The 12,245-nt window shown below is 43.3% G+C and overlaps 1 protein-coding gene across 1 annotated transcript in view; it reads right to left on the reverse strand.

Moving 5' to 3' along the window:
• The window catches only part of LOC149070067 (calcyphosin-like protein), a 33,971-nt gene that overhangs the window by 6,519 nt on the left and 15,207 nt on the right, over nt 1-12,245 (reverse strand). Inside the window, exons 3-4 of the mRNA XM_089249839.1 lie at nt 6,063-6,246; nt 926-1,135 (exon numbers count right to left, since the gene is read on the reverse strand). Of these exons, the coding sequence (XP_089105965.1) occupies nt 926-1,135; nt 6,063-6,246 (394 nt within the window). The remainder of the gene's footprint in view (nt 1-925; nt 1,136-6,062; nt 6,247-12,245) is intronic.

Raw genomic sequence — 12,245 nt, forward strand, 5'->3', positions numbered from 1 at the left:
GTGAGGAGCGAGAAATTTCTTCTTCTAACGCCAAAATATCGCAACCCTGCACCATGAAGTGTGGCGGGGAAATTTCTTCTTCCGACGCCAAAAATATGGATGGCAACCCTGCTCACATCATGAGGAGGGGACGGGGGAATTTTTTTTTTTCTTCTAACGCCAAACATGGCAAATTTACTCACACGCATCAAGAGGAGCTGCAAATTTCTTCGTCTAACGCCAAAATATCGCAATCCAAAGCGACACGGACACCGAAACATGACAACCTTTCTCACATCATGAGTTGCGACAGGGAAATTTCTTCCTCTAACGGTACTATGTGAATTGTTTGTAGGAAAAATATTCTTTCTCCTCTCTCGGACCCAGGGTCACTTTAAAGATTCTTCCTCCCCTTTTTTTTTTTGGCGCTACTGGTTCAATGATAACATACGCTGAACATAAAGAGTGGTTTGCGACTCTAGGTTCCATTGCAAAAAATTGTTTGTCTTGACGTGCACTGCTCCTCTCATTTTGGTGGTGACATTCTGAGACACCCTGTATATATACAATATAATACAAAATTTCGTCCAGGGTGCCTATGATTGAAGTTCCCTTGTTCTGAGCTGTGCGTAGCCGCAACTATTCATCAGGAAGTTATGAAAGGATGAGAAAGAAACAGAGAAAAATAGATAGGTTCCTATGTATCCCCCACAAGAGTGTTTTTGACATTGAACATACAAGAAGATGTTTGGCTGGTGAAACTGTATTACAAACAAGGTGATTCCACACCAAAGCTTTCCTGAGATTTCCGATCTTTGAAGGAGCTTCGAAAATCCCCCCCCCCCCTCCCTCTTGAAGTTCCATAATTTTAGGCTTCAGACAGCTCGGAACACATCGACTTTAATTATCGACACATGGAGTCATAGAAAGTGAAAAGAGGACTCACGATTCCGTCAGGATTCCCACAAACTTCGAAGTTTCTCAAGAATCGCAGGAAGAGCTCCTTTTCCGTGCACTGCCCGTTCTGGTACAGTGGGTGGTAGGTGACGTTGTAGACGTCCTTCAGGTCGTGGTAAGTGACGACACCGTCACCGGTTTTGTCCAGCTTGTCGAACGCTTTCTGGACTATCCTCACTCTGCTCGGTGACATTCGTGGCTGCGGAAGAAACAAAAAATCACGTTCCCGAACGAATAGTTAAAAGTCAAATTATTACTCGAAAGTGTGCATCTGGTAAGATAGGTAGTGTCGATTTGGTTGACATTTCTGTTCCTGACACCCGTTCTTGTGAAAGTGTCACCTATCTTCCCCAAGGAAAGTTATAATCGCAGTCCTTAGTCAGAAAAACACCTCCAGGCATGTCCAGAGGCGGATTTATGGTTTTACCACCTGTGGCCTACATGAATATCACCGCCCTGCATACATTATTGTCTAGATTTTTTTTGACACTAATTCCTCCGATCCGCACCTGTGTGTTCTGCTGTATCCCGCTTATCCCCCCCCCTCCCCCGTAAATTCTCCTGTGTCTGCAAGTCACTCTTTTGGTCACTTACATGCTTGCGTACTCTTTGATCACACATTCTTGCGTACTCATTGATTCCACATGCTTGCGTACTCTTATCACTTCCATGTCTACACACCCTTTAAGTCGCTCTTTTCGCCATTCACACTTTTTTCATTACTCATATCCTTGCTCACGCTCTAGGTAACTCTTTTGGTCATTCAAACGTTCTAGGCCTGGCTTTCACTCTTTCAGACGCTTACTGACCTTGCTTTCTAGGTCAGTCTTTTGGTCCGTCCCATGCTCACATACACTGCCTAGGTCACTCTTTTGGTCATTCACATTCTTGCTCGTTGTTTGTCATTCACATTCTCGCTCGTTGCTTGTCATTCACCTCCTCGCACATATTCTAGGTCATTCGCACACGTTCTGGGTAATTATTTTAATTACTCACTGACCTGGTCCCTCGCTTTCTAAGTCATTCTTTGGTTGCTCCCGTGCTTGCAAACTCTCTAGGTCACTCGCTTGGTCACTGATTTAGTCCCTCGCTCTATAGGCAAAGATTATCTGGGTTGTGGTTACCTCTTAGCTTATGGTTTCATACCCATCTATGAGCCCAAGAATACTTACAGATTTTATTGCACTTCTCTCATTTTGCTGGTTTTCTTTACAACCCATTCGTAAAATTTTCTGCCCCTCCGAACTTGCCCCCCCCCGGGTTATAGCCTAATCCCCGCCCCCCTCAAATATGCTACTAGGTATGTTTGCAGATTGTTTTGATTCCGTGATACGCCCCCATTTTTATCAGTAACTATTCCGAATGGACAGTTTTATCCTTGGATATTTATGGACTAATCACGGGATCAGCTGCTGTCACAAATTTAGGATGGACGTCCACTGGAAGCTACTACGAGCGAAAACAAGCCGTGGAACAAGTCACGTGTATGAGCAAGATTACTATAATGGTCACGCGCATACACGCAACTTTTAATTTCGCTCGTGATGGCTTCCCAATGAACGACCAGCTTTACGCTCTTGATCAGCGTTTTCCGACCGGGGGTTCCGCGAAACCTTACGGTTCTAGAAAACATTACCACAGAGTTTTACGTGGAATAGAAACGAATTGCAGCGAAACAAATATTTCTGGCAACGTTTTAGAAACCGCCCTTCTCTGAATGTAAAGAAGGCTGTGTCCAAACAACATCCGTGTTCCGTATAAAACACGGGTATTATTTCAAGGGGGTTCCACAAGAGCAAAAAAGCTTGGGAAACGCTGCTCCATAACATATTCTCCAAAATGAATACACCAAATCGATTATATATTTATACGAGAATATATCTAGGGAAAAAAGTTAGAATAGCTATGAGTCCCGTCAGCACCGGCCTTCCTCCTAGAGATAGAAGGCCTCTTCACTGTTTGCCATAAACGTCATTCAGACTACCTAGCAAGTTTGCCACATTTTGAAACAAAGCATCCTATTTCGTTTCTTCTTATTTGAGCGTAGAATCTTCCTGATTGGCTCACAAATACCGCATGGTGATTGGATGTGGGGTATAGAAATCGCCAATTCTGAGCCCCGATGATTTATTTTTTTCCGTGAATATTCTGAGGGAAAATGGACTACTTACTGACGTCACAAGCAGACTGCGGAGGCCTATCTCTAGGAGGTGTTGGTCCTGTACGCATGGAAGCAGTCCAGCACCTCCTAGAGATAGAAGGCCTCCATACGCTGCTCGTGACGTCAGCAAGTAGTCCATTCCCCCCCACAGAATATTCAGGGAAAAAATTCTCTGCTCGTGCCAGTATCATCGTTGTGAGCAAAAGAAATGATTGGCTCAGAATTCGCGATTTCTATGCCCCACATCCAATCACTATGCGGTATTTGTGATCCAATCAGGAAGATTCTACGACAAAATAAGAAGAAGAAACTAAACAGGATGCTGTGTTTCAAAATGTTGCAAACTTGCTAGGTAGTCTGAATGACGTTTATGGCAAACAGTGCAGAGGCCTTCTATCTCTAGGAGGTGCTGAGCAGTCACACCAGGCTAATCGATGGATTTCTAGGTGTCTTTTGGAACGCTGATGTCTGATGCCTAACGACAGGACAGAGATGGAAAATCTGCATCAGATTCAAATCCGAAAGAAGTGTGATAAAATTTAAATCCATGTTGACTGTGACGTTGCGTTTGCGCAACGCTTTGTTTTAAAAAAAAAATTAAATTCATTTTCATTCATGATAAAGTTCATACCTTTTTGGGCTGTTATGCTGTTCTCCAGGCTTCTTTGAAGCAGACGTTTCGCCCACTACTGCGGTAGACACCTTCAGTGCAGCTTTTCGACAAGCGAGGATGATGAAACGATCTCCTTGGATGACCAGTATCTACAGATGCTTTTTCTGGACACGTGGAAGGATCAGCCTTGTCGTTAGGACGTCGAGCAAGTGACGTGTCGATGTTTATGAGATGTGGCGGCTTCAGATTAGGTGTTTGAGAGATCGCCTTACCGAGCGTCAACGCCATTGTAGCCTGAGAGGCACACAGAAAAATCTGATGTCGCTGAACATGCCTTCCTCAAGGGTCATGACATGGACTTGCAAGACACCGATATCCTCACTTCGGAAACACATTTCTACTCCCGACTAAACCGTGAAGCTATTGAGATCGTTAAGCACAAAGATAATTTGAACGGGAAGGAAGAAGGGCTGCAATCGAGCGAGATAAGCGCTGAACCCGACAATTCGATATACCAAGATCAGGACGTTTAAAAAAATCAACTCATCCGGATTCCGAACCCTTCATTAAAATTTGAAGACTCGGATCCCCACCCACCCAAACAGAAACCGCCACGTCCAATCAACATCGACACGTCACGTGCTCGAAGTCACAACGACGAGGTTGATCCTTCCGAACTTCACTCCAGGTTCACTACACGCACACGCACTTTCCAACGTGTTCCAATCCGTTAGAAGTTCCGCAGCGGAATATGAACGAGGTGCACGTATGGTTAAGCAGTGGACAACGGTCATCCAAGGAGGTCGTTTCGTCCCCTCGCTTGTCGAAAACTGCACTGAAGATGTCCACACCGCAGTAGTGGACGAAACGTCCGGTTCAAAGAAGCCTGAAACATAGCATAACAGCCCGAAAGGTAAGAACTTTATTATGAACTCCGGCCTTGGGCGGCAGCCTGCCTTCTCTTTTCAATTTTCATTCAATTATTTTGCATAAATGTATAAATGAATATTTTTGGTAATTAGAGAATCTAGTGAGTGCCACAGTATCTTTAGAGCTATGTCGTTTCTGTCGACGACTTCCGTAACGTTTCATAGGTTCATTAAATATCTTTTCTGGTTTGTATCTGAAACAGAGACTCAACCTAAGGATAATCTCAAGTCGCTAAGAGTTGGCCCCAGAGACGGTTCACACAGACGGCTGCAAAAAGTTCCCAAGGACTCCCACGTGTTTCATGATGAAGCATAAAAACAGTGAATTCCAAATTGTGTGTAGCTTGCTCTAGGGTGGCGCGAGATTAGTTATCAGCCTCGTAAGCAGGGGTTCCGCGAGATATGCAAAATTCGCGTCTCATTCCCAAGGGTGCCGCGACAATAAAATTTTGAAAATGCTTTGCACGCATTGATTCCCGAAGAATGGGATAAGCCGCGAGATATGTTGGGAACAAAATCACATTGAAACTAATAATACGACAGTGATACTTGAAAATAGTGTCATCGCACTTTATAGATTGCTACCGAAGTGTCCCGAGATCTGACAGGGGTGCCGCGAGATAATCTTATAAAATAGCCTGGTCACAAATACGTAACTGCTTTCTCAAGTATGAAACTTATAGGAAAGTCTCTAAGCCATATTTTACAGGGAAATCATTGATCCTAGAGCCATACTTCCAATTAGAAACAGTATCCAAATAACGTGTAGATACGTCATTCATATTGCAAGGTGCTGTATAGTTATTAAAATACAAAAACTGACTTTTTATACGGACACCCTGTCCTCAAAAATTCAATTACAAAGTTTTTGTCCTGTCTCTTCTGAGGCCAACAAAAAATCCAACGCATCCAAGTGCAATGTTCACTGACATATTTGAATTCAAAAATTAGAGAAAAATTGGAAAAGAAAGAATAAATAAGGGAAAGAAACGTTGTGCCCGTCAGTTTTTGCTGTTCTTTCCAAACTTTCCTTCGATTTTTGAATTTGAATATCTCAGCGAATATTGCACTTGGAAACGTGGAATTTTTGTTGGCCCCAGAGGATACAGGACAGCAATTTTGTAACTGGGTTTTTGAGAACAGTGTGTCAGTATAAAAAGTTAGTTTTTGTATTTTAATGCAAAAAAAAACTAATATATTATAAGGCGCTGTACAACGCCTTGCAATATGAATGCCATATCTGTTTGGATACTTTTTCCAACTGAGGGGGTGGGGGAAGGGTATGCCTCTAGGATCAGCTGTTCACTAGTAAAATGTGGTCTAGGGGACCTTCCTTACTACCATCCTGTATACAGGCCTACTCTAATCAAATCAATAATTCCGTTAACAATTCTCCAAGCAACTATTCCACGTGTCAACGTACCCTGACAGCGTTCAGGAATTCGTCGAAGCTTATGGAACCGGACTCATCGACGTCGAACTTTTTGAACATGTCCTCGACCTCTGGTTCGTCGAGGTTGTTGCCGAAGCCGCAGTCGGCGAGTCCTTTCTTGAATTCATCCATCGACAGGAAACCGCTGCCGTCGTCGTCCATCCGCCGGAAGACCCTGCACGAATAGACATCAAACAAATACATACAATGGCACTTCCAAATTGTCAATTCCTACATGATCTCATACTGATTACAATTACAATTACAATTACATACAATTAACTGATCTCATACATTTTAAATCACATTACATTTCATGTATAAAGCCAGTACCAGACCTTGATTTATTCCCGCAAAGAGCAGTTGAATTCTCCTTCCTAAATTAATCTCCGCGTTGTATTCAGTTGACTGCGATTCGAAAAAGACAGACGGCAGCACGAGCAAGAACACGAAACGAGCACTACTCTGACAACATAAATACATTAGAGACCCCACACACACACTCAGAGCACATATTTCGGAATGTACCGATTCATTAGAAATTCCGCAGAGGAATGCGTACTAGGTGCATGTACGGTTGAGTAGTAGTAGCAGTAGTCTCTGCCTCGCTGTCACTGATTCCATCCCTGCGTACGTTACCAAAGTGTAGGTTCCGATGCTCAAACCCATATTCTGAGACTCTTTCGCACTCTGATCTCACAGATAATGGACTCATTCAGACAACGCAGTCATTCGAGACGGTGTGCGAGCGCGAGCCGGTCTCCCATTTCAAGAAGTCTTTCCGCAGAGAGTAGGCAGACCTACAGCACGATGCCGACACAGCATGCAAATTCCAGCATCTACCATCTTTATTTCGAAACATGCAATACAGATGGCAGCACCAGTGAGAATATGAAACAAGCACAATTATGACAGCATGAATAACGTTAGGGCCACAAATACCCCCCAGAACGCATATTCCGGCGTGTACCGATGCGTTAGAAATTCTGCAGATGGGAAGTGTACGACGTGAATGTACGATTGAGGGGTAGTAGTAGTAGTCGTTCGGAACGGATGACTCTCAGCATCTTGAAGCACCTGACGCCTTGTGCCATCATCATCATCATCTCAGCACACACTCTCATGTCTATTTATAATTATCCGCTCCCCCTTAATAAGTGCCTTAGCTTCACTTAAGGTGTCTATAAAAAATAGAGGGCTCTATTTTAAAAAAAGCAAAGGGACTGCCACCATGTGATGTCCCATCACTTGGAGGATCTTTAAATAAAACAGAATGGGGAACAATGATTGGCTATAGTGATAACACTGACGTCACACTTCGCTCAAAGGTGACGGAAAGAGGACAGTCTGGGGTTTCGAAAAGCTCCGGGTCAAGCTTCAAGTCCGTGTAGTAGGTTTCACTGCAAGTACATGCTAGATGCAGAATAACGAACTTCACCGTCAGTCTCTATACATTGAACGTACTCGTTTTTTTTAACAGCATTACTACTTTGCTTCTTATAACTCTCTGCATCCTCCTCAATGGCTCAGTAATAATTGTTAACTTTTTCGGGGCAATTTTCAGACTTCTCATATTTTCGCGGACCAGATATGCGGTAATTCTGCCGTTCGCGGGCTAGAAACTTGCATACGTACGTTGGCCTGCGTGTATTTTCTGGGACGTTCCCGTAATTTTGGTCGTCTCAACCATTTCATAAAAAATGTCCCGTTTTTTCCCCTTATTTCCAATGACGTTGACATGAATGTTTTAAATGAAGAATGGACGTTGTTTTAATGACTTATAAAATAACACCGCTCACAATATTTTTGGCTGTTATCTATATGAAATGCGTATATTATGAAAAATATTGAACACATATAAATACTTAAGACTGATTTTATATTACATGGCTAATCGAAGTTTTTTTACAAACCAGAATCACAGGTGCTCAATATGTCCACCTTGGGATGCACGGCATATGTCTATATACGGTAGTCAAATTCGCCTTAAACTTTTCCGAACATGTTTACATCCACTGCGAGCGGATTTTTGTGGACTACGTGCGAAACTCTGTAGGATGCGCTTCACATTTTCGTCTGAAATGAGGGGACGGCCAGGGATTTCCCATTAGACAGACAACCCGTGTCTCTGAATTGTTTATACCATCGCCTAATGCTCTGAGCGGTAGGAAGTTCAACACAAAGGTTATTGTCGACCTCGTTACGGACTCGCACTTCGCTAAGCTTAGAACACAAAACGATTTCTGTTTTGCAGTCGCCATCTTCACAAACACTGAAGTGGCCGCCGAAGGAAGAGCGTTAGCGCTACCTGTCGGCAACTGCGTGAAACTCGTGATTTCACACTTTCTACCTATCCGTTATTCGATCAAAACGGATTAAAAGCTGGATAGTTATGATTTTTTTAAAATCGGATGATTCTTTTTGAAACACCTTGTATATTTAAAATCTGGTTAAGAAACGAAATTTTCAACTGCGGTCGAAATGACCGTTCGGTAGTTCTAGGTAGAAGTTATTGTAAAAGAAATTAATGCACACAATGACTTAAAATTTTTGTTTCTGCTCCAAAAATTTGAAAAATAAAGTCGCAAATGGAGATCAAAGTTTGAAAAGCGGTAGTTCTAGCGTTAAGGTTCTAATTCCCCGTATTTTTCTCGGGAAAACGCCGTTGGCCTAACCAGGGAGGCCTTTGCAAGACCCAGACACCAAAAGATCACCTACTTCCCGAGTAAAATAGGTCCTTATTTCATCAAAAGGCTAATCGGAGGACCAAGTGACCACCACTCCGAGTTCTAGAAATGATTTCTGATCATTTTTCTCGCGAGAGAATACGAAATGGGATGCAGTTGCTGTTCAAACACACACATCACAGGCCATCGACCTTTATCTCAAACGCAAAATAAAAGAGCGACTCTTTTCCTCCTTCCGCGCACGAATATGTAAAAGGGCATTCAAACGACGACTTTCCGTGACTCGAATGTCCGATTTCCGTGATCCTGGGGCTCAATTAAGGAAAAGCCCTTCCTTGTTCCTACTCATACATAAGACGTAGTTCAAGAAGTAATTTGGCCATAAAAAGAAGAATTCATCTCGGCGTGTGCGGCCATTTCACTGAAATATGACCGCGGTACATGGTTATGTAGGTGTGTGTGTGTGTTTTTCTCTTCTCTGGGAGCAAATATTTGCTTCGGGAAAAACTCTTTCCTCTATCACCTTATGTCGGGGGCTTTTAACCTATAGGTCACAAGCCTAGCCTGATTCGCAGGAGCTTCTGATATGTGATATGGGTCGTTCACATTCATTAACGTCTAGGGGGGTTCTATAACTATGGATACCGACCAAACTTGATTAGCGGGGGGGGGGGGGGGTGCGCGTCCTAGATGGGTCGTACAAATCCTCTTACAGCAAGTATTACGTTAAGCCGGGGGGTTTTTCCTAGGAGCAGGTTTCCTGTGCCGCGCGCAACGAGATTCGCCCAGCGCGACACGCCGTCCACTCACTGTTTTCCTACAGAGCGCAATACGCCTCACGGCAGCGCTTTATGTCGGGCCGACTGCTTCTGGATGAGCCAAATGCGTCGTGCGCCGCGCGGTTTTGTCGATATTCTCTTCACTCTTGTGTGTTTTCGTTCCCTTCCTTTCAAACCGGAGCATGCAAACGACAGAGTAGCTGATGCAAACGCCATATACTATAATATAGCTGATCTGATGCTCCCCGCTAAGAAAACACAAACGCGTAGCTTGATTATGTAACACGTTGCTGCCGACGTGAACTTATACTGTTCGGTTCACGCGGCGCAAAACACCTATTCCTAGGAAAACCCGGCTTCAGAAAAATTTTAGCCATTTTTGACCCCCCCCCCCCTTGTCAGCAAAATTTCGTCAGCGCTGCCTCCCACCTCCGAACGCATATTGGTGGGATCAGAAACGTACGCGGGAGGGGGAGGCATTGGGGGTTCACCCCCCCCCCACCCCAGACGGAAAAAAATATTTTTTACTGTAAAAAGCATTTAAAAAAAATTAAAATTTCGAAGGAAAATGCCTTTATATATGTTATTACTATCAATTTCTGTTAATATCAATGCTATTTGAAGGGTAAGAACTCAAAATTTCTCTTTAAGAAATTCATTGTGATCCACACTTTAAGCCATATATAGTAGACCCTTGACCCGCGGACCATGTGTGGCCCTGAAGGTTATCTGATGTGGGGCTTCCCTCAAACCCAATTTTATGGAAAATGAACTAAGCGGCACATTCACAGATCGCTTAAGTGACCCGTGGCACAATTCTAGAGTATTCAAGTGGTCCGTGGCACGTTTTCAGATCGCTGAAGTAGGCCCGTGGCACGTTTTCAGATCGCTGAAGTAGGCTCGTGGCACATTTAGAGATCCCTTGAGTGACATGTGGCACAGTTTCAGAGCACTTAAGCGCCCCCCCCCCCAGTGTGGTTCCACATCACTCAAGTTACCCGCGGAACATTCCCAGATTACTTAAGTGATCCGTGGCATAATTACAAATCACTTGAGTGATGCATTGCACAGTTCCAGAGCACTTAAGCGGGCTGGACACATTTCCAGAACACTTGAAGGATCCGTGAAACATGATCCATTGATGATCTCTAAAGATCATTAAAGTAGCTCTGTAGGGGACTTACCAATAGGGAGAATGTTAGTTCAGGTGCCCAATAACTATCGAAAGGTTTTTTTTTCTCCGTTTTTGACGCACCGAATAAGATGCCATTAGGAATATTTCATATCTTCATATAGGGTGGTTGATGACGTAAGCGCCATCCAACTCGGTCACTCATGCAGTCAATCACTTGGCCAGTCATACTGTCAATCGCTCACTTGGACATTCATATGGTCACCATTCACTTGGACATACGGTCACACACTCATACAGTCAATTGCACTCACAGATACCGTCACACACGTGGTCACTCACTCATACAATCAATTGCACACTCGCAGATACGGTCACTCACGTGGTCAGTCATTCGGTCACTACAGTCGATTTCACACCTACAGTCAATTTGTATTGTCCTACAGTCAATTTCATACTCAATTGGTCACTCATATGGTCTCTTATCCACTTATGTGGTCACTCATATGGTCTCTTATCCACTTATGTGGTCACTCATATGGTCTCTTATCCACTTATGTGGTCACTCGCATAGTTAGTCACTCATACGTTCCGGGCAGGTGAAATATCGGGTGAAAAAGTTTCGGGGGCGAAACGTACCAGGGGCCAAATGTACCAAGGTGAAATGTCCGGATCCCCGTTCAAATACTTTGTCCTGTTATAGATGCACGTATTGCGTCACTCGCGATTTTCGCCAAAAACGAACAGTTGCACGGGTCGTGAAGCTGATCTTGTTGTTTATTTTGGATTGCGTCTGAAAAAGGTTAAGAGCCCTTATATTTTTAGCAACTTATATTTTTAAGTAGTCCGTTGTCACTCTGTGGAAGATGACGTTGGATCAAAAAGATGTCCGTCGACACTGATTCATAATCTCGTCTTTACCTTTTCAATGGCTTTTGAAATTTCCCTGATCCGCATTGAAAATCACCAAACCTTCCAAAAATTGTCACTTATTTTCGAGAATAATATTTTTTTTATTGGATCTGATAAGTACTCCCCCCACCAAAAAAACACAAAATAATAATAATAAACAAAGAAGAAGTGGGGGGGGGGGAGAAACGCCGTTTTCTGTTATTCATGCTGTACACAATAATACTGTTACGAAAATTAAGTAAATACTCATTACTTATCATGTATTACGTCATTTTACGTATGTAAATAACCATTAATGTAAATCTCGCCAAATCGACGACAAACTTGGCAAGTCTGATACGCTAAGTTGGCGATATCGTGTCGCCAAAGGAAAGGATTTGATTTTCCGAGAAAATGGTACAATTCCTTCGAAACTTTCCCCGTGGCTATAAAGTCGCGCCACCAAAAGAGAACTATGAGTATTTTGTAGAATTTTATCCTAAAGGTGAGATCTTCTCTTATCTATAGGGTCATTCTCTCTCTCTCTCTCTATCTCATTAGCGTCTTTCGTCGAAACCGTTGCTTGTGAATACGTGTAATAGCTGTTCTGTAAAATAAATTTGTGTTGTCCGTGAAATTGCTTCGTGCTTTGCCATCTCGAGTGCTTGGGAGAGACATTATTCGG

The sequence above is a fragment of the Pholcus phalangioides genome, unplaced genomic scaffold (assembly GCF_987345545.1).
Source record: "Pholcus phalangioides strain wild (caught in Gottingen) unplaced genomic scaffold, Ppha-v1.0 ptg000022l_1, whole genome shotgun sequence".
NCBI classification, from domain to species: Eukaryota; Metazoa; Arthropoda; class Arachnida; order Araneae; family Pholcidae; genus Pholcus; species Pholcus phalangioides.